The sequence below is a fragment of the Echinococcus granulosus genome (assembly GCF_000524195.1).
Source record: "Echinococcus granulosus chromosome Unknown EG_S00042, whole genome shotgun sequence".
Lineage (NCBI taxonomy): Eukaryota > Metazoa > Platyhelminthes > Cestoda > Cyclophyllidea > Taeniidae > Echinococcus > Echinococcus granulosus.
The window spans coordinates 201284-222272 of NW_020170422.1; the positions used below are offsets into that span (position 1 = coordinate 201284).

The 20989-nt window shown below is 44.0% G+C and overlaps 5 protein-coding genes across 5 annotated transcripts; 3 read left to right on the forward strand and 2 right to left on the reverse strand. All coding sequences in view use genetic code 11, as the record gives it.

Annotated features, from left to right (window-relative positions):
- Positions 1-1248: 1248 nt before the first annotated feature.
- On the forward strand, positions 1249-7528 carry EGR_05568 (SWI/SNF complex subunit SMARCC2; the record flags this gene model as incomplete). The annotated part of the gene is given in 9 exon segments (XM_024494817.1): positions 1249-1722; positions 1796-2018; positions 2092-2232; positions 2342-2646; positions 2725-2902; positions 4333-4997; positions 5549-6685; positions 6756-7029; positions 7047-7528. The coding sequence occupies 9 exon segments, from the start codon at positions 1249-1251 to the stop codon at positions 7526-7528; spliced, it is 3879 nt and encodes a 1292-aa protein (XP_024350737.1).
- A 730-nt stretch (positions 7529-8258) lies between these two features.
- On the reverse strand, positions 8259-8573 carry EGR_05569 (hypothetical protein; the record flags this gene model as incomplete). The annotated part of the gene is made up of 1 exon (XM_024494818.1): positions 8259-8573. The coding sequence occupies one exon, from the start codon at positions 8571-8573 to the stop codon at positions 8259-8261; it is 315 nt and encodes a 104-aa protein (XP_024350738.1).
- Positions 8574-9193: 620 nt separating this feature from the next.
- On the reverse strand, positions 9194-10133 carry EGR_05570 (Immature colon carcinoma transcript 1 protein; the record flags this gene model as incomplete). Its single annotated transcript, XM_024494819.1, has 6 exons — positions 9194-9287; positions 9480-9655; positions 9691-9773; positions 9812-9871; positions 9903-9936; positions 9978-10133. The coding sequence occupies 6 exons, from the start codon at positions 10131-10133 to the stop codon at positions 9194-9196; spliced, it is 603 nt and encodes a 200-aa protein (XP_024350739.1).
- Positions 10134-10726: 593 nt separating this feature from the next.
- Positions 10727-12933, forward strand: EGR_05571 (Armadillo repeat-containing protein; the record flags this gene model as incomplete). The annotated part of the gene is made up of 6 exons (XM_024494820.1): positions 10727-10795; positions 10826-10900; positions 10931-11106; positions 11138-11219; positions 11285-11493; positions 12663-12933. 6 exons carry the CDS (start codon positions 10727-10729, stop codon positions 12931-12933), a joined length of 882 nt encoding a protein of 293 aa, XP_024350740.1.
- A 479-nt stretch (positions 12934-13412) lies between these two features.
- EGR_05572 (Kinesin-like protein Klp10A) lies at positions 13413-20913 on the forward strand (the record flags this gene model as incomplete). Its single annotated transcript, XM_024494821.1, has 14 exons — positions 13413-13454; positions 13965-14046; positions 14304-14337; positions 14441-14654; positions 15157-15358; positions 15426-15575; positions 15689-15876; positions 17271-17471; positions 17973-18174; positions 18235-18629; positions 19115-19213; positions 19701-19764; positions 19847-19909; positions 20855-20913. The coding sequence occupies 14 exons, from the start codon at positions 13413-13415 to the stop codon at positions 20911-20913; spliced, it is 1995 nt and encodes a 664-aa protein (XP_024350741.1).
- Positions 20914-20989: the final 76 nt, after the last annotated feature.

The window sequence follows — 20989 nt, forward strand, 5'->3', positions numbered from 1 at the left end:
TACATAGCTCTTTTTTCCCCTAACGTTTCTTTTTTGGCACTCTTTTTTAAAAATTTTCCTCATCAGCCATCACAAGTAGTTGATGGTCAAAAAACAATTCTCTAACCGCCTGAACGTAGGAAGGACTTCGATCCCCACATTTCCGATCTAATTCGCCATTATCATTGCTTTAAAATTTTGCACTATTTTAGTCTATGCCGTGGAAGGAAAAGTCACTAGTTTTTTTGCTCGAGATTAAAGGATAGTCTTCTACGAAGGCACTACTAATACCCATCGCTCATCTTAAAAGCATTAACCTAGAGGCGGGCCTGTCTAGTAGGAGACCCAAAATAGTTTCATTATGCCAATGTCTCACGTTTCAGTCTTTCTGCTATTATGCTCTAACTTTATTGCTGCTCCCTCATGGCTGCCTGGGTTCCATTCATTTATTGAGGACTTAAGAGAAGCATCGCTTGCGTAAAAAATCAGCAAGTGCATGTAGAAACATATATATAATTTTTCAAGTTTTTTAATTCTAAGGCCGGATTATTTAATAACTGCCTTCGTGTTGAGCAGGGGCTTGGGATGTTTTTAAAATGTAGTAGGCACCTTGTCCTTCTTTGAAGATCCTTTACTAATTTACTTGCCAGAGAGCAATATTTTGCTCTCATCACATTAACTTCGGATATTTAGCCGTAAGAATCACAAAAGTTGCTCATTTTAAGATAAATCCGTGTGCAAGTGGAGACAACATAGATCATTCAGTTTTCGCCTTAGAGTATGCAACCAATAACAGTTTAAAAGAACTTCATAAACCAAAGCGATTCAAGCTGCTACTATTATAATGCGATGGTGGCTTCGTCCTCGCTATTGGTAAAGCGCCACTTTTGAACTTTTAAATTTGCCTTCTAGTACCTGGGCTGGCCTATGGGCCATGCCAGTAGCCCAAACACATCTGTGCTGAATACACATTATGCCCGAGTATTATGTCTTCTTCCGTCAACAGGGGAATCTCGGGACGCTACACATTATTGTGAAAATATCAATGAAAGAAATGGATTCTGCTCCATTCGCATATATTTCTAAAAACTCATCTCGCAATGGTTTAATAGGTCACTTAATGCCTTTTTTTAGTATACCTTTGTAAAACAAATATATTGTTTTGCTTTTAAAGGGTTATTAGTATAACGCATTGTGATCACAAGTTTGTTTAAATTGGTCTTCCATTACTCCGCTCGTTTGGTTCCTTCCGTACAAATATCCCATGAGATGGGTTTGCCTCGTCCGAATGATTGTGGGATAGCTTCAAGGTTTTATGAAAACCCCGAAATTATAGCAAATTTTGATCCAGTGAGGACTTGGCTCACAAGGAATCACAAAAAATATACCCAGGCTGAACCACCGACCAACAAAAGCCTTGCCGGTCTCTGTTACAATCTGTTGATGTTTCAGGAACAACACTTTGGAAGGAATGTAGGCTGTAGTATATTTTTCTTATTTCTCTCTAAGGCCTCCTCTCCAAAACTTCCATCAAGATTATTTGTCGACTTCAAACCTGGTGGTTCTTTGTGCTACATATTTCTTATCTGTTTGAGATATCGTCACGATCAAGGCTGGAGAAAGTTGGATTTTAGTTCTCCAAGGCTTGATAAGTTTATGGAAATGTTTGACAATATAAAACGAGAACTGGCTCATCAGCACTTGTGGTCGAATCCTTGTGTCTATTTTGCTAACATTAATGAGGTGCATTTGAATAGTTTATTAATTCTGATATCTTGATTTTGTGTAATTTGGCTCTCTTTTTGTGCTCGTACAGCCGCTTCTCGGTCGATTGCGAGAGGGCGCTATGTTTTTGGGCGCTACTATCGCCAAATCCCCTGAGGAATCAACCCATTGCATTCATCCCCCTCCCGACAATTGGCCCGGCGATAGTCGTGATGATTCCGTTTGTCAACGGTTTCGTCCCATCTTTAAGGAGGGTCGTGGTCTCCTCTTACATTGGCTTTTCTCTCCGGGTTCTTTTGATAGCTGGCACACAAGTTAGTCTTAGCTTTTTTCCTCTTAGCTTGATATACTCCAGTCTTTTGCCGGAAATAATTCTGGCCCTTGCAGATCTTCCTGTTGAGTGGCCACTAAACATCGAACCTGAACCCAGAGTGCCCGGAGGTACGCCTTGGAACGTCGATGCAAGGTGGCTTCTTTACTCTGCTGATCATCGTGAGTGGATGTTGGAGGAGGATTTCCTTCACCCAGGTGGTTCCGTACGCCCTCGCAAATCGTTTTCTTGTATGGTTTCTTTGTTACAAACTATTTAACCTTTTGAGCTTGGGTTACTTTTTTCTCACTACCAATCCTTTGATAGATGAAGAATTTTTGGAAGCAGCAAATGCTCAACAAGCGCAAACTCCTGCTTCCACCTGGACCAGCTCCTTCTCTGCCTCCTCCCTTTCTGCTTCTCCACACATAGTTGCGGCTCCTTCTGTCGCCCCGCCAACGCCTTCTGAATCCAGCTACAAGAAAAAGCGAAAACGGTCTCCCTCCCCTTCGAGTGAGTCCTATGGTGGTAGTGGTGGCGGTGTTGGTAGCAAAAAGCGCCGGCATGGTTCCATTGTTCCCTCAGGCTCTTCTTCCAAGCTTGTTTCCTCCGCCAGGAAGATGAAAAAGGAAGTGAGTGATTTTGAAAGCTACGCTTTTGGGCGTTGCTCAATTTATTCGACTCGTTTTCCATTTTCCTTTTGTTGACAGGACTACATGGAACTTACACCTGAGGATCAGAAAGATGAGAACACCAATGACACGGGCGACTTGACACGCTCTTTGGACGATCCGGAGCCGCCAAACAAGGTGACTCAAGTGGCTCCTGGCACTCCAGTTAGCATGACATCGAGAAATTCGCGCACCTCTCTTGCTACGGCTGATCTATGTAAGTATATTGGGGGTGCTGGTTGTTCTTCTTTTGCTCTAAATCTGTTCGCGTGCACTGATGAAACAGGCCAAGTTGTGGTATGCCTTCATGCTATAATGTTTTCACTAATGGACCTTGATTAATAATAGTCTTTTAAAGACTGCTCTGTGAAACTCATTAAATCCACTCGACGGCGCGTCACCTGTTATCCCTGTTGTTTTTTAATCCCTGAATAAATGAATGCGTTTAAGACGTTCATTTTCTGCAATATAGCAAGTGTTGTCCGGGTCCTATTACGTTTTTATTGCTCTAATAATTCGTTTAACATTTTTTTTCTCGACTTTGTAAAACACACCTGCTTTTGCATTTCTTCCTTTTCGAAAATCGCTTCTGTATTCTGTTTTATGAGTTACTTTGGAAATTTTGTTTTCTTATTCCTACAAATGTTTGTGGGTTTTAGGTCCAGTCAAAACCCCACAGTCTCCATTTACGCGGCGGCATGAGAAGTGGTATTCTTGTAGCTTATCCGAAACCCATGGGAAATATTGATAGATGTTTGAGTTTCTTTTCTGTAACCAACTCGCACGTGTATTATGATCGTTCTATGATGCCTCAAACATGAAGAAATTTGCAAGCAACGATCATTCTCCATTTTGTTTTTAATTCATCCTCTTCTTCAGTTTTGCTACTATTTAAATCATTGTTGTCATTTACTGATCTGTCCTCAATGAGTTGCTATGGCCTCCATGTTTGAGCTATTCAGCAGGACTCGCTTTGCCGATACTCAGTACTACTGCTTCTCTGTAAGATTACCTGCTCACCAGGACATAGGCTTTCCTGCTGCCTATGTGATTTTTCCTTATCTATAAACTCAGTGAATAGAATAAACGCGATTCCGTGCTTTAATTACCGACGGAGTCCGACTTCTATCCTTGTTGTGCGTCACATCTGGTGAGAATAAGTTGCTGCCACTAGACCATATAATCTCACGGGTAACTATACACGATTTCATGAAAACAATTTCTCTAAATTAGAAGTAAGCTTTTAAATGTAGCAAGAGGACCTCAAGCGTTTTAGACTAATGCGTTTGTGGAAATTTTTAGCAGTAGCTCTCCTGGTGATTTCGTCTATCCACTTTTTGTATAATTGGCATCAAATTGTTCTTTATCTGTTATATATTGCACCGTCTCATTTCGTGCTAGGATTTGCTAAACTTTGTGGAAAAACTTATTGGGATAAGTGTATTTCCTGCCTTTTATTCATTCTGGTCCTTGATCTATTTGCCTTTTTCTTCGCTACCCGTTACAGACAATTCACCTTTGACCTTTGCTATCCTTAGTCACAAAGCCCCTAATTCACTTTGCACTTTGCTGAATACGCCGGTTTTTTTGCCGGCACTTAACAGAAAGTTGTACATGCTCACCTCATTTAATTTCCTACTCTTATAGCTGCTGGTGACCACCACATAAATTCAGACCACACCAGCGAGGCCACTGGAGCTACCGACGTCGTCGGCGGTGGCGCCGGTGATCAGGCGGGAGCTGGCGACTTGAGCGTGATCGAGCAGGCGCATTGCATCGTGGTGCCCTCCTACTCCGCCTGGTTCGACTACAACGCTATTCACGCCATTGAACGTCGGTCTCTACCCGAGTTCTTCAACGGAAAAAACAAGAGCAAGACTCCCGAGACCTACTTGGCATACCGCAACTTCATGATCGACACATACCGTCTCAACCCCCAAGAGTATCTCACCTTTACTGCGTGTCGACGTAACCTCACAGGCGATGTGTGCAGCGTGCTGCGCGTGCACGCTTTCCTCGAACAATGGGGTTTGATCAATTACCAGGTTGCTGCTCCACTATTACCATCCGGCGGCGCTTCGCAAATGCCTTCTGAGGCCGCCCGCCTTGCCGTTGCTGCAAGCCTCGGTCCGCCATCTACCGCCCACTTTAATGTTCTCACCGATAGTGCCAGCGGTTTGCAGCCTCTAGGAAGCCAGAACCAAGCCGCTATGGCAACCCTTGCTGAAGAAGCGGCGAAACAGTCCAAGGAACAGGTCGGTGAATTGGGAAAGACTGAGGGGACTGACAGTGAGACCAAAATTGGCGTTAAGGTAGGTTTACTGTTTTTATGATTCCGTGCAAGGTGGCTTGGAAAGTTACCTATGATCTTCTCTAAGGTACTTCCTTTAGCTGCCTCCTCAAATGTTTAGCTCAGGTTCTAAATCAATGCCTTTTTTCGGAGTAGTCTTTTGGTTCATTGATTATACCAAACAGCTGTCTATTCCGCAAAGTTTTTGAGAGAGTTTGACGATCGCTTCCATTGTCACATGTCTGTAACGTTTCGACCCTCTTGTTTTGGGCCGGTGTAACAGATATGACGTGCTTCTTTGTCGGGTTATGGTAATTGGCTGCACCAATTCCTGTAGGATATTATTGGTCCAAAGATAATTACCTTCTTGGATCTTGGAAGCAGCAGTTAAATAAGATCAGTTTAATGGTGTAATTATAATCGAACATCGGAGCTGTGGTGATCTACTTTTTCTCTTGAATCCTAGTAATAAACTTTTTACACTTTTACAATTGTTGACAGTTAGCATTCACGTTATTAAAAACCCGTTTTAACGGTGCCACTCAGTTATGAAATGTTTGCTTTTCCTAACAGCCTGAGCTCGATTTGGAGGGCCGGCCTTCCACAGTGCAGCCAGGACAGGCGTTGCCTGTAGGGTCGGTTGTAGGTGGTGGTCCTCCACCATCAACCGGTGATCCCCTCCTCCGTAGCGATCAATATTTGTCGGGCAATAGCGAGGCAGGTGGAGTCGCGGCTACCATAGTGACCAATCAAATTCTCACCAAGGGTGCAACGAAAGACGGTTGGACGGACCAGGAGACTCTGCTTCTTCTTGAAGCTCTTGAAATGTACCGCGACGATTGGAACAAGGTGGCGGAACACGTAGGCAGTCGCACACAAGACGAGTGCATTCTCCACTTCCTTCGCCTGCCCATAGAAGACGCCTATCTGGAGGGTGATTTCGGTAGTATCTGCTGCTCTGCGCTGGCAGACGCTGCCCACCCCCAACCCCCATTTTCCAAAGCGGGAAATCCCATTCTCTCCACAGTAGCATTCCTCGCTGCCGTGGTTGATCCACGCGTCGCTGCCAGCGCAGCTTCAGCGGCGTTGAAGGAGTACGCTCAGATGCGGGAAGAGGTTCCTGCGGGTCTGCTGCACGAGCACAAAGCTCGCGTTCAGGCCGCCGTGCGCATGGGCCGTGAGGTGGATCCCAACAAGTTTGGTCTCGATGAGCTTGGCATCGTCAAGTCGGAGGATAGCAAAAGGAGGGCTACTGGAGAAGGAGAGGAAGAACAGCAACAGCCGAAAGAAGAAACCTCAGAGTCGGCAGAAAAACCGCTGGAGGAGATGAATGAAAGCACAATTATTCAGAAGGGAAGCAGCAGGAGTGAGGGAGAGGCGGGACAGGAGGTAAAGGAGGCAGAAACGGAGGAAGGGGGGAAATCTGAGCAGACAACGATGGAGGCAGATGAAGTGGCACCAGTGAAGGGCGCAGCAGAGGATGGTGGTGGAAGTGAGGTCGGAGCCAAAAAGAAGTCGGGTACGGCATCGACAAACAGCCTTCCACCGAATCTTGATAGCCTGGGGACTGCGGCAGCATGTGCGCTAGCTGCAGCCGCAACGAAGGCACGACACCTAGCCAGTGTGGAGGAGAAACGCATCAAGGGCCTAGTCGCACAACTCGTGGAAACGCAGCTCAAGAAATTGGATATTAAGCTCAAACAATTCCAAGTTAGTCTCGTATATACGCTTTTGAAAGTCCGTTTAACATAACTGGTCTATTTTGTATTATTTTTTGAAGGAACTAGAGGCTATTCTTGAACGGGAGCACGAGATGTTGGAGCAGGCTCGTCAACAGCTAATGCATGACCGACAGGCCTTCCACATGGAGGTGATTAAGACCATGGAGAGTCAGGCTCGTGCAATTGTTCAACAGCAGCAACAACAACAGGTTGTAGTTCAGCAGACGGCACCAATACCGTCTCAAGTGGCAGCGCAGCCCCCACCACCGAATATCTCGCTTCAACAGATTCGACCACAACAAGTACAGCTCCCTCCGCAACAACAACAATTTCGTCCCCCTTCATTCAAGCTGCTCCACCACAGCTGCGTCCAGCTCCGATGGCGCAGACGAGGCAACCAGAGATGACTCCCGGCATGGTTGTTGTTGGTCCACTAAAACTAGAGCCCTCAGTGGTTCCGCCAATGTCGATGGAACAGCAGCCACAGTTACAGCAACAGCAGTCATCACTTATGGCTGCCCCACCGGTTCCACAGCCCGGAATGCCTGATATCACGATGAAGACGGGGATAAAGGCGTCAATTGAGGATGAGATGCCTTCTGATGCACTGCCACCACCTTCTATGCTGACGGAAGAAGTGGAAGGAAATAAAAAGGAAGAGATGTCTATTCCAGTTGATTCACAGCAGCATTTGTCACGACCCATGGAACGGGACGAGGATGGGGGGCATAGTGTTGATGAGACAGCAGGAGAGGGCGAGAGTGAAATTGGTGGTGAGGTGGAAGGTGAAGATGATGAGGTTATGGAAGATGAGGAGGAGGATGAGGCTTGAGGAAAGGATGGTTGTTTTCTGTTTTTTTACTATCCTCTTTGGTCCTAGCGTTTTGCACTTTGTCTGACCCCTCTCGCTTTGTAATATCTCTGCATGCGTCTGTCCATCCTTGTGTATGTTCTTACCTGAACTTATTACAAATATTACTCTCCTGCAACATGTACTCCAGATGAATGTCATTTGCACTAGCAGCGGGCTACCGTTAATTGAAGTTTAGTCGGTCACGAAGGAAATTGAGTTTACACAGCGCTAGTCTGGAATGACGAGTGGGGAGCTCGTAGACCTCGGGATCAGTACATGAAATATCCTCTGAGCTCGTAATCCAGGAGCCGGATGGCTTTTCTTCGACTTCTATTCCTGCTGTTTGCACATACCAAAGTCCACGAAGGCCATAGGAGATTACGTGAAGCGCTTTGGAATGCTTTGGTAACGAAGTTGGTACACATCTCACACTATTTGATGCCAAGGGATGAGAGGAATTATAGGCAGATCGGCCTTGAAGAGCTATAAAAAACCCATTTTCATTGAACAGAAGACAACGACTCCTGGTAACGCCTCAATTCGCAAGAAAGCAGATCTGGACATTCCCTTGGTCAAAAGGGATCAGCAAGTGCACACAATTAGAAAGACCACATAGTAACAGGCGCAGGGTATCCGTTGTGTGTGTATGTTAGTATGCATGGAAGATTCTCACGAATATTCTGTACAGGATGGGAACGACTAATCACCTCTACGACTTTCGACTCCTCCCTTGAGCCATAGCTTCGGCCATCTCGGCAGCGGACATGTGCTGGGCATCGAGTTTGTCTAAATCCACGCCCATATGTCGACTCAGGTGGCGACGCAGGCACTGACGATAGGCCTCCAACTGAGAAGCGCACGGGTCCTCCTTGAACTTTTCACCGCAGAGGAAGCGGGGAAAGAAGTCGAAGAAGCACTGTTCGTACTCGTCCTTGAGCTTGTTGCACTCCACGGCTACGCTACCTAGGCGCGCGGAGGAAAGGTCTTCCTTCTTCGGCGATGGCGTCGGTTCTTGATCAGACATCTGATATTAGAATGAAACCCACTGAATTCATTCAGGTAAACTTGACTAAGCTGACAAAAGCAGTGGACATCTACCGCGTGAGAGCAAGCGCAAAGCATAGTCCAACCGCGATTCAAGTGTTGCCTCACCATCGACAACTCGACTGTCATAATGGCATTATCGAGTGTCAGAGCTCGCTAAAATACCAATTCAGATAATTGCCACGTGGCAGTCGGAACTCCTGAGCGGTAGTTAGAGGTGGACTCAAGCTTGATTTACTACCAAAAAAACGTGAATGAATACAACAAGAGTATAGCATCGAAAGCTACGTATTTTCCAAAGCAAAATTTCTGAAAGAGCTTTGAAAAAAGACCCTCGGATAGGTATTGAAGAGCAGGCAGGAGACTCCACATGAAGTGTAAGAAAGCTTTGCTGTGAAAAAAAGGCTTGGGGATTTCAACAGATAAACTAATGCCACATCATTAGCCAGTAAGAAAAAAACAGCCGAACACCAAGGAAGAAAAGGTGAATCAAGGTAACTCAGCAATGAGAAAGCGGGATTGTAAGAAATCCGCCATTTATTTGAGGTTGGGACTACGAATGTACAGAAGGGGGATGAAGAAGAAGTGGCAAAGAAGCTACTATAAATCCCACTGAGACGGCCTTCGTCGATAGGCCTTAGTCATGGAGTCGGTGCGTTTGACGGCCAAGCGCTTTTCATTTTCTCGAATACGGCTGAAGTTGCAAAGTGTAAGAGGGTAACCAAATAGTGCGTTGTCTTAAGTAACTTCTTAACTATACAGGGGTACAAATGACTAAGTACAAGGCTGAACAAACACCACATATGACACCTATTGACAACGCTCAGAAGGCAACTGCGAAGCAGCATAGTAAGCAAAGGAGAGAAATACGATGTTTGCCGCTTACCACTGCCGATGCTTTTCCAGGGTCTCTGCGGACACCTCGGGCTTGTTCATTTCAGATAACCGCTCTCTTATCATTCGCCGAATGCGTTCAAGGCAATCAGCTTGATTAAGAAGCTGATATCGAGTTCTATCTGACTGAATAATGAAATGACCGTCCTTCGTTATACGGTGCGACTCCTACGGACTTGTGAATCTGGTGATATATAACGTACCTTTTCGAGAAGATAGGGCTTTAAGTGTTCGGGAATCCATGTTGCAGAGGCAATGTGAAACTTTATTTGGACTTTAGTGTGGTCTTTGAGAAGTACAAAGGAGTTAGAAATGCTTAATTACTTTTGTTAACATGTTGACCTCCAGGTCCACTGGCGGAAGAGTATGATATTTGAATCTCATCTTGGAAAGTGAACAGAAAGACAGAACGTACTTAAAGGTATAAATCCATCGAAAATATCCTTCCGCTGCTATAAAGCAATAGGGTTCATTTATGAAAGAGACAAACTGTTGCAGGCTTTAATGAATCAGGATCGTTTGTGGAGAACGACCGTGGAGGTACAAATAAAGCTAGTCGCGACGCCAATGTTCGACTAATACGGGTACAGAATTGTCCAGGTTTGAGACCTAGTTTAGGTATCCTAGGTAAAAGGCGAAACGCCATTTAAGGTAGATCAAGGGAAGAGCGCAACAGGGTTTACAGGTGCAGCCAACAGCTTTGGCCCGACTTAAAGGTCTGGTCATATATAATTTGAAAAAACTCATACCAGTCCAATCATGCGACAACTACTTAAACACAGACCAACATAATTTTCTGTTGGCCGACACCTGCATTTTTTTGTGAGCAGACTATAAAAGATTTTCGTAATTGTCTGTAAGAATACTTGGTAGCCTAACTGATTACCAGAATGCTTTTGCAGTGTTTGTTGCTTGGTAAATGAATATTACACATATTCTGGTCTAATTTACTCAATTTTGAGCAAAAACCCAAGCCAGTGGTTATTTTCCATTACAATGAGGCAAGTCGTAATGCACAATGAACTTTTTTGTGATAGGATATTTTCATATAGACTTAAGACTGTTAGGGTGCCAAAATAGTAAGCGTAATAATATTCTTCTGCCTTTTAGGAATCTAACTTGCCCTTTGAGTCTTTGACAATGCATTTTGACTGCAAAGCTTCTGGAATCAATAATTTACTGCTTTTGTTTGTGTAAGCCACTCATGTAGTGCATCGTACGTCGTTTCGCGTTTGATAGATGCAGGATCTGGTCGGGTCGTTCAAGGCAATCGCTTTGGACGATTTGCGTTGCCAATCATTGATTACAGTATGTTTTAATAGGTTTATTGCAATCTAGGATGCAACTTCATTGAGCGGTCTTGTGATTTTGCTCTCAAACGAATGTCCGTCGGTAGTCCTGGGTATTCTTGAGGTAACTGACAAGTTACCCATCATTCTGCAGACATTTATTGCTTTATCAAAGCGCGAAAATGGGTTAATCTATATTTCGAGGTTGCATGGATTGCGCGACCAACTTCTAAGGCTTCAGGAAGAGGATGAGAACATCCCACCAGAAGTGATGGGACTTGCTCATAGTCTTTACGAGGACCTTTACTCTACGAAGCACTGCTTGAAGAGGTGTTTTGAAGTGATTATTTAACCTTTTTAGGTCAGGCACAAAAGTATCTCGTTTGAAATGTCAGCGCAAATTTCATTCCGTTGTTGTTCAGTTATCCGGAAAAATAAATATGGTGTGGTTTTGTTGCATCCTAAAAATTTGCATTCAACAATTGTATTTCTACTTCTCTTTTTATAGTTCGGTCTAAAGGTGATAGAGTCTCAACTACTCACCATTAAAGGAGTGATTAGCATAACTTTCCAACTGAATAAGTGTCGTGTCATCGTGATGACTGTGGATACTATTGAGCCGGAACAAATTCTCGACAAGGTTAGCGTCGCTTGCCAACAGTTGGCTTCGGAAAGTGGTCTGACTGATATACCTGCCTGCTTTATCCGAAGGCGGAAGTCGACGCAAGTTCCTTCTTTTCTTGTTCTCAAACGCGACGTTTTTTGCCTGTCGCAGGTTTTTTTTAAATAGATCTCATTGAGTCTTAGCAAGCCGTAATGCGTTATTTTAAGGCTTGTACACCCATCCGACTGTCGTGTCGTCATTTATATTTTGCATTTTTTTTCTTATCTGAATCGTCTTATTTTTTCAATATCTATGTTGCTTTTGGAATCATTTCTGTCGTGTAATTTGTAATTTGAGTGTACAGTTAGTTATGTGGCTTTCATTTTTACCCTACTAATTTTTCGCCTAGTTCAACTTGCTTTTAGTTTCCATTCTGAGAAGCAATTTCCTTCCGTTGTTGCTCCTGCGGTATATCACTGATCGTATTCTGTTACTGAAGTTCTCTCGTGGTATCTTTTTCGATCCATGGTTTTACCTCAGATTCGCAATCATTGTCTCCCTCCTCTGCTTTCTATAACCCTTAATGCCTTACATTGGCCTATCATCTAATGTTGTTCTTTGTCTGTTAATACCAAGTACTACTAGCATTTGATTTGTTTCCGATCTTTTAATGACTTGAGTAGTGCTGTTGCTTTTCTGTCCCACTCTCCCAGCTTTTTTACATACAGATACTTTTTTTAAACTCTTACCCTTCTGCATTAACTACGCGTCTGCTGGTGCTGTGATTGCTATTGCTCCCATTCGCTGTTGTACAGTGTTCCAATGCAATTCTGATCATGTATGGGTGTCAGTGTTGAAGTTCACCACTTCACTGCGTGTACAAATGCAACACTTTTCTTTTCCTTATCGAAATCGGAAGTTTTGCGTCCCTTGATCTGCTTTTTCGCGGTTGTTTCATTTTTACCACTGTGTTATTTTTTATTATTCATAGGTTTACTTAGTGTTCTAATGCGGCAACATTTTCGAACTTTTCCTAATCCAAATACCTATGACGCCTACTTCTCGCATTAGCATTTAATGCGCGCCTAGCAGGGTTTACTCACTAGGCTACTGTCTTGATGGTTCCACCCATGCTGTAAGTCTGTCCTGGTTCCTCTCTGGTTTTCAGATTTAAGTACTTGCGTTTTGTTCTTGTTTACTTTTACTCTAGGTATTCCTTTACAGAGTTCTGATTTTGAAAATCGGTTCATTGCTTCTTCTTCCTTCATCCTTCTATTTCTAGTTGTTCTCAAGTCGCGATCCAACGTCGTAACACTGTACGTAGTAGCTGCGCCTCTATCTCAAGTACAATGCCACCACTAGGGCAGCTAAAAACGCGGCAGAAGCCACAGCCGATGAAGCCCTACCTGATGGACGGCGCAGACATCTTTGAGGTGGACCCGGATCGCGGCGTACCGCAGTGTCGAAATGTCATTGCTAACGACGCTAGCGGCACTAGCCGTGGGTTTGGCGGATGGCTCTCTGACCTTCTTGAAAGGACGGTCTTTTGGTGACATGTACATTGAAAATTCCTTTATTGTGTATCGTGATGTGTATTTCGTACTTAATCTTTTTAGATGTGGTTTTGTGTGTACACTTCTGTAGGTGTTATGCTTGCTATTTGTGCTTGTAGTTAGCCAGTTTATGGAAGGTGTTCAAATCATATGGGAGCTTTTGGCCCATGAAGCGTAGCTCCACTCCTACATAGTCTGACTACGTTCCTGCAACAGCGGCGCTTGACACGCATCTCGGGGCTTACAAGGCGTGAGGTTTTGTCGGCAACTCGCTTTGCTTCTGTGCGGGAGGATGTCGTGACGCTTGGTGCACGTTTACTTTTGCAGTCTTGTATTGTCTCATGCGAAGTGGCTATCTTGGTCATTTTCAATGTTCAAGTGGTGGGGCTAGGCTATGTGGGTTGTTGCAATGTGTCACTTCGCCGAGTGTGGGGTTCTGGTTTTACCTGCTATTCCCGATGGTGGGAATGGGTGTGATAATGGTTTGCTTGGGGGCGAGGGGTTGCCTGACAGCGGCTCTGGTGGGTGGCCCCCAGTAGATAGCAGGTTGTGCCGAAAGTTTATGTTCACCCTGCGTATTTGGGGGCTGACTTGAGCCTAACTTGCGCTTATCGCATTCACGATGGCTGTAGCGGTTTCACTGCTAGGAGGTAAGTTTCATTTTGTGATGAGTCATTGCATATTCGGAGAATGATACTCAAACTGTCTAGCGATTTTTCGCGTTGGATATACTGCCAAGCAGAGGAAGACATAAACGATGAAGAAAATCCTCAACTTCAAGGCTGTCAAAACTAACGGTGGTCTGTGACCCAATGCAACAGCAATTTGTACGTAATATAACTGGCAATTCCACGATTACAGAAGGAATGTAACTACCTGCGAAAAATGTATAAAGATTAGTTGCACCAAGATCATAATGTAATTCTTTTTGTTTGCTAAATAGGCATAATTTCGCTAAATTTGTTGCCACAAGTCCAGTTACTAAATCACATGTATCGCATTGCGTCTGAAAAATTTGTATTTTGTTTAAGTCTGCATCACGCACTGGCATTCCTGCTCAGTTGGCCTCGCGTGTGTTTGTCGTTTGTGACGCCGGTTTTATCCCGTGTATAGGTGTGTTGTTGATGAACTTTTCGTCTTTTAATAGTTGTAGTGACAGCTTTTTTTGGCAAGCATGGTTTAGAACCCACCATGTGTTACTCAACCCTGATTCAATGACGAACGTCTGATAACGCTTCTTTGTGTTATTTTTTAGGTTGAGGGGGCAGGTGAGTCATTACGAATGATGTGATGTTTATCTGTCAATCCGTTGATGTCTGTGATAACACTGTCTAGCTGATTTGTGTTCATGTTAACTTTTTTGCTCCTAGTTTCCTTCGTACTGCTTTGTCGCCGTTGGCTCGGGTTAGTGTTGGTGATGACAATAATAGTCCATACACCTGTTGGCAGCTGATTTAATGAGCCTGATTTTATTGTATTGTGTTGATGGCTGTGCTCTTTTTTGTAGGTGGGCGGGATCCATGTGCATGGTTGCGTGTCTTGCTTCATTGGAAAAGAGGTTTTTACCACCCACTATTTCTTTTTGTGCCTACGGCGAGGGTTTTGGGCTGCCGGAGGGGTGGGGTGCTTCAGCTGGCATGTTGGACTTTGTGGAGCGGGGTGGGGTCGTTGGCGTCGCTTTTGCAGTCGTGGGGACGTCTAGGTGTGGAGCATTTGTTCCTGTGGGTAGTGGATGGCATTAATTTCATTCCTTCTTGGTGCCCGGGTGGGGGATAGCAGTCGGTTTTGCCTTTGAAGTCTCGAGCTCGGTGCGTCTCAGTGTGATTTTGAGTCATAGGACTGAGGCAGGCGGCTGACCGACAACTTGGTGCTTTGTTTGTTTGCTTCGAAGCCGTGGGATTCGACACGCCCGCCAGTTAAAACTATGCGTCTGGTAGATTGCTCCAGACCACTGATCGTTAAGGTTTTGCGTTCTGATGGTAACGATATGACGTCAACAAGTGTATTCGGCTAGGTTCGTGTCAGAGTGCATTTCTAAAGGACTATTGCGCAGATAAGTGCTCTGCTTTGGTTACTTGGAAAGAATGTGGCAAAGGTCTAAGTAAACTGGTAGGCATCTGTTTTAAGCTTATTATTAGCTTTCAATTCCAGCGTTACTACATTTCAATGAATTCTTGGTATACAATGTAAAGTTGTTCTGGTGGCTCATTCCCACTGTAATAGGATGGGAAGCTTTACTTGAATTATAAAAATGGTGATACGGAAGAGGAGGAAAATTCCCACAGCGAATCCTCAAAGGAAAGTTTCAATATAACGCTTTGTCCTCAGGACAGTCCTGCATGCAATTTTGCTTTCCTAAGGGGGAGAGGCTGCAGTGTACCCAAGATACAAGTTTGTGTCCGGAAGCGGCCTCTGAGCATTAAGGGTAATTGATAGATATTTTGCTTTATCAATGAAAATATAGTGTTTATTAAAGCCCGAATTTTTTTTAGAGATATCTCAGAGTGACCCAGATGTCATTGAGATATCCCAACCAGGTCATGTGACTGTTAACGAGCCTCACTATCTCGTAGATCTAAGCGAATTCGTTGAGTCTCATACATTTCGTTTGGATCACACTTTCGACGAGACAGTTTCCACAAGTGAGGCAAGTAAACGTCCATAAATGTTGGCTAGCACTTACTAAATTAAATGTCGCAATCTATTCACTACTTTGGGAAAATGTGAGGCTTCGTTTGGCCGATCGGCTTATCAGCGAAAATGCTTGACCATGTGCAGATATATCAGAAGACAGCTGCTCCTTTGGTCCGATCAATTTTCCAAGGATCTATGGCAACTTGTTTTGCCTATGGCCAAACTGGCTCCGGAAAGACCTTCACAATGAGTGGTCCAGTTGAAGCAGACAACACTTATCGGCTACTTGAAAAAGGTCTCTACGGAATGGTTGGTGGGTTTGGATCTGTAATTTGCAGCTAAGTGCCATGTGGGAAATTAACTAAAAAAGCATCCTCGTAACCGTTAACTTAAGTAGTTATTTAGCATTTTCTATTTGAATGAATGAGGTTCCCTTCTCTAACTTAAGTGAATGATATCTTCGAACTGCTGGGAAGTGGCGATGAGTACGCAAAGTGCTCTGTCACAGTGGCGTTTTTCGAGATTTACTGTAACCGTGTGAGTTAACTACATGTTTCTTCTAAAATTCTTTCACTATCCATTGTTAGGTTGAAAGTTCATTGGAATTTGTCCCATTGTTTGGTTTATTTCAGCCTGAAATGTATGCCTTTGGTGCCATACGCTTGATAATTTTAACTATTACACCAATTTACTATATTCGTTATGTATTTGTTTAAATTTGATTTTGCGTACGGACTTATTCATGCCAAAACGGTTGTATTCTTGACCGTTTGTCACAGACTTCCTGCATTTGTCCGTCTGTATTCACTCGAATTTGCAGGCACAGTATCGAATTTCACACCTTCTAGCTAAGCATCCAATTCAGTATAAGCTGTTTTTATTAAACCTTGGATATGATGACCTGAGATCCCTTGAAATATGACGAGTTGCATCTGGTGTAACTTCAATAACTGCTCGAGTCCCCATTAAACGATCTAGTTTCTATTTCCTTCACTAATTACCACCACAGATGCCTCGTTCACATAAATCAGCTTCAATACTGGCTCCATTACTACTAATCCTCACCCTGGTTATAGTTCACATTAGGTGGTCGCATTTTTAGTGAATGGGATGCTTAAGTGACTTTGGAAGTCACCACCTCCAATTCATGATTTGTTAACCTCACGCCCAATTAATGAAATAACGGAGGAAGCTTCTTGTTGCAAGGTGTCTTTTCCTTCCCATTGGTCTTGTGGATTCCTAATCCCGAGTCAATGAACTGCTATTGCCATTAACACCAGTGCCAGCTAAAATTGGGAAGCCGAGTACAGATCTTTGAAAAGTATTATTGCAAATATTTGTCATTTCTTCACCTCAATGTATAGCTGCGGACATACGTTTTGAACATTTTCAATGTACCTTTTGAAGTCTTCTGCATGGACCCGCCTGCATTTTCATTCCACATCTCTGTTTGACGCTTTTTAAAGTGATGTGAGCCAAATGAAGGCCTTTGTATGCTACCACTCTATAATTCCTACCCGCGTAGAGCTGAAATGCTTGCGTCTACATGGATTGTGCACTTAACATCAGGAATGACTCAATTCCTTAATCAGAAAAGGTATTCTTCCTCTTCTTAAGTCACCACTACATACTTATTACTCGCAGTGCTGATAGTTCCAGTTCTGTAACGGATAATTATCCGAGAAATATTGTCTAATGTCTAGGTCTACGATCTCCTAAACCGTCGAAGTGTGGTGCGAGTTCTGGAGGACGCAAGTGGGGCAGTACGACTGCTTGGTCTCAGCGAGATCGGCGTGGACACCTCGGAGGAGACGTTAACTCTACTGAAACGCTCTTGCCGACTTCGAACCAGTGGTCAAACTGCTCTAAACCTCACCTCCAGTCGATCACATGCCATCTTTCAGGTAGGTAGTCACTTCCGCTTGCCCACATCCTGCATTATACTGGACCCATTTTAGGAATCTAAGTAGTCACTTCTACCAGGAAGCTATTTGCCCAGACATGTGTGCTTGACACCAATTGCCGCTGTTAGAAATGTTTTCGAACCGCCAACTCCTGTACCCAACAATTTCTGAGATTCGGAGTGTGTCTGGATTCAGAGCAAGTTCCTGGAAAGCTTTTCATGTTGAAAATAGCTTTAAGTAAATGCATAAATGCCTCTAAAATGCCGTTTTGATTGTGCAAATTTCTGCTTTAAAAACGGCTGCATTGGTGTTTTGTCCTCAGAGAGTCCTCAAAACAGCATTTTCACACACCAAAAGCTGCACATTGCTACTTATAAAGGTGCATTATAAGAAAGTGGATCTTTAAATCTGTAATCCTGTAAATACCGTCCCAGTTATTAATATTGTATCCAAATAAAAACGAAGGCCTAAACACTTTGACTACCTCTGACACTTTTTCAGATAAGTCTGCGTTCTGGAGCCTCTCTGATTGGTCGTTTCTCCTTGGTCGACCTAGCTGGCAACGAACGCGGCTCCGACCTCCCCATTGCTGGCGCCGGGACCAGTTCCAGTATCGCTAAGAGGCGTCGCATCGAAAGTGGGGAGATCAACAAGAGCCTCCTGGCTCTCAAGGAGTGTATTCGCGCGATGTGTCGCCTTCCTCGTCGTTCTCGTCCCCCTCGTCATCTTCATTCTCGCAACCACCACCATCAGCTTGGCGTAGGTGGAGGCGGGGCCGGTGCCACTCGCCTACCCTTCCGCAATAGCAAACTGACACAGGTGTTGCGCGAGTCCTTTGTGGGACGGCGGGCGCGCACCTGCATGATCGCCACGGTGGCGCCGGGACTGAGTTGTGCTGAACACTCACTCAACACTCTGCGCTACGCCCAGTTGGTGAAGCGTATGCCACCGTTTGAGTGCTGGCCGAAGGTAGCCGCCCATACTGCACAAGTGGCGAGATCGCCCACTCTCCTGTCTCTCCCAACCCATCCCTCCGTGGATGCTAACACAAATGGAGTTGGAGGTGGGGCTGGCGGTGGGGTTAGGAGAAGCTGTAGCCAGGGGAGCTTCGAGTCTGCCTGCTCCTGTTGCTCATGCTCTGTGGAGGACTCTTGTGAAGTAAGCGTAAAATCGTCCTTGAAGATCCCTCTGTTTACACTGCATGACTCACGATTTGTGACTTATATAGCCCGCATACCTATACATCCCATTTGGCCCGTTTTACTATGGGTAGCCTATAGTTCGTAAGCTTCTCACCGCAAATTGATGTTCTGTAGTTTCTGAATCTTCACTATTATGATAGGGCGCTTATTCGTAAACGCTCCTCTCTCCTTCGAACTCTATGTGAGGGATACGGGAGATTAACTGAACTAACGCTAGGTATGTAAATCTACATCAACTTAAGTTCAACTGTGACTTTTTTCCATGGGTTTCACATGAAATTCACTCATTTTTAATAGACATCAAGTAAAATATCTATTTCTACGATATTTTCGATTGCATTGGGATTCGTCTTGACCAGAAAAGGCACCAGTCAGATGTGCAAATTCCTCTACTCATGGAAACAACACTAAGGATTTTCGCATTTATTCCCAACTTTATAGGCTAATCTCACTGCGGCCGGTGATGCAGTGAATACTTCATCAGTCTGTGTTCCACGAACCTTCTCTGATCTGGTTTCTCGGCACCAACAACTACTGAAGGTGGGGATAACTAATTCATTCCCGCTTGCCTTTCTGCACATCTGCCCCTTTATTCATCTATCCCTCTATCTACCCACTTTCTTATCTACCTCTATCCTTTGTCTTACTTATCCATTCGATGCACCATTTATCTATCTTGCCATTTGAGTACCAATGTGCACATTTCCTTGACATAACGGCCGACTGATATGGACCTTTTCGTTCCAGTAGCCAAACTTGGTTAATGGAATCGAAGTTACGCCTTACTTTGCCAAATATCTCTTAGTCGTATCACCGAGCCATATCCGGAATAATAACCCGGTGACCTTAAAATCAGTAGTGCATCCGATCTATGTATACTAGTTAGATTCACACAACCAATTTTGTTCGACGCTTCATCAAATATTTCAAGAGGGTGTTTTCGCTCCCTTTAAATATTATTAAGAACCTCTTATAGTGTGCGTTGTGCTTAGTGCAATGCTTAGGCTGCCTTATTACTTTTTTGTAGAAACTGCCAACATGGGTGTCCACCCACCAACAACTTCTGGAACGGTGCAGAGAGGATCCAAAAGGTAGGTTGTCGTATACATAACTTCCACTCTACCATAAATTTACCAGCATTTCTTGGTAGTCAGCCTCACTTTTTTCTTTCAGCCTATACGGAAAAGGTCTTCCAGTTAACAAGCAAACAGATCAAACATCTCGCGGATCTACGATGTAGGTTCATATTTCGACGAAAGATAGAATGAAAATTAGTTTTTAAGCCCAAAAGGAATGACTGTGTTACATCGAAATGCTATTCCCATGTTTTAAAAGTCAAGTCATATCGGGGTGAAGAAACGCTCCAAGATCTTCTTTCGTTAGACTCCTCTAGAACAAACAGTGTCATCGATTCAAGGAGGAAATTTTTGTCTTGTCAGTTTAAAATGTTAAGAGCATGAATTTCCCTAAAAAGATGCCTTTGTCAACTCTGCTGTTTTCTCATCTAGTCTTTAAAACCCCAAGATTGTAAACTTTCCTACTCTTTTTATGGTCCTGGTCAAAACCTCTTCAATTGTTCGCAAAATGTGCAAAATTGAATTGTATAGTGCCTTAATTCTGAAAACCTTCCAAGTGTGTTTGTTTCCACTGTCTGGATTGGCTGGAACATTTCTGTTCAAAGCGTTATCGTTGTCCCCAAGAAGAGGGAGTTTATGAAGGCCTTAAGCTGAAGGCTGTAAAATGTGTAATCGATGCTTGCGGTTTTATGAAAATTCTTTTTTTCATGAATGTGAATTGTGAATCGGTTTCGTAAACTCGCTTGATAAGTGGATCAGACTAAAACACGGGCTTCCTCACCAGATCCCATCGTTTGTTCAGGCACCTACACTGGTCGTTCGATTTCAATCGCTTAAGTAGATGCGGTTTTGAAAAAGGGATCTTGGTAGCCGAAGAAAAAAGACCCCTGTCTTGTTTTAAAATGGGCCCCCGAGCTTTCGAAAATACCTAAGACACGATGAGAAGCTCCCCTATTTTCTGATCGAGCTCACATGATTTTGTAAGGTGTAACGCCTCAACTTTTGATGGTTATTCAATCAAAGCATGAGACAGAAGGTAATTTAAACTACTTACATTTCTCATTTATGTAAGTAATTAACTAATTCTTCTACTTTTTCGATTTAGACATGGCACAAAACTTAAATGAGGTTCCCGCGCGTGGATCCAGTTCATTGAGTCACTGAAGACTGCAAAACCAATGATTAACCTGTCTCCTGCACCCCTCTCAGCTTCACTCATTCCACCTCTACCGAGGCGGGC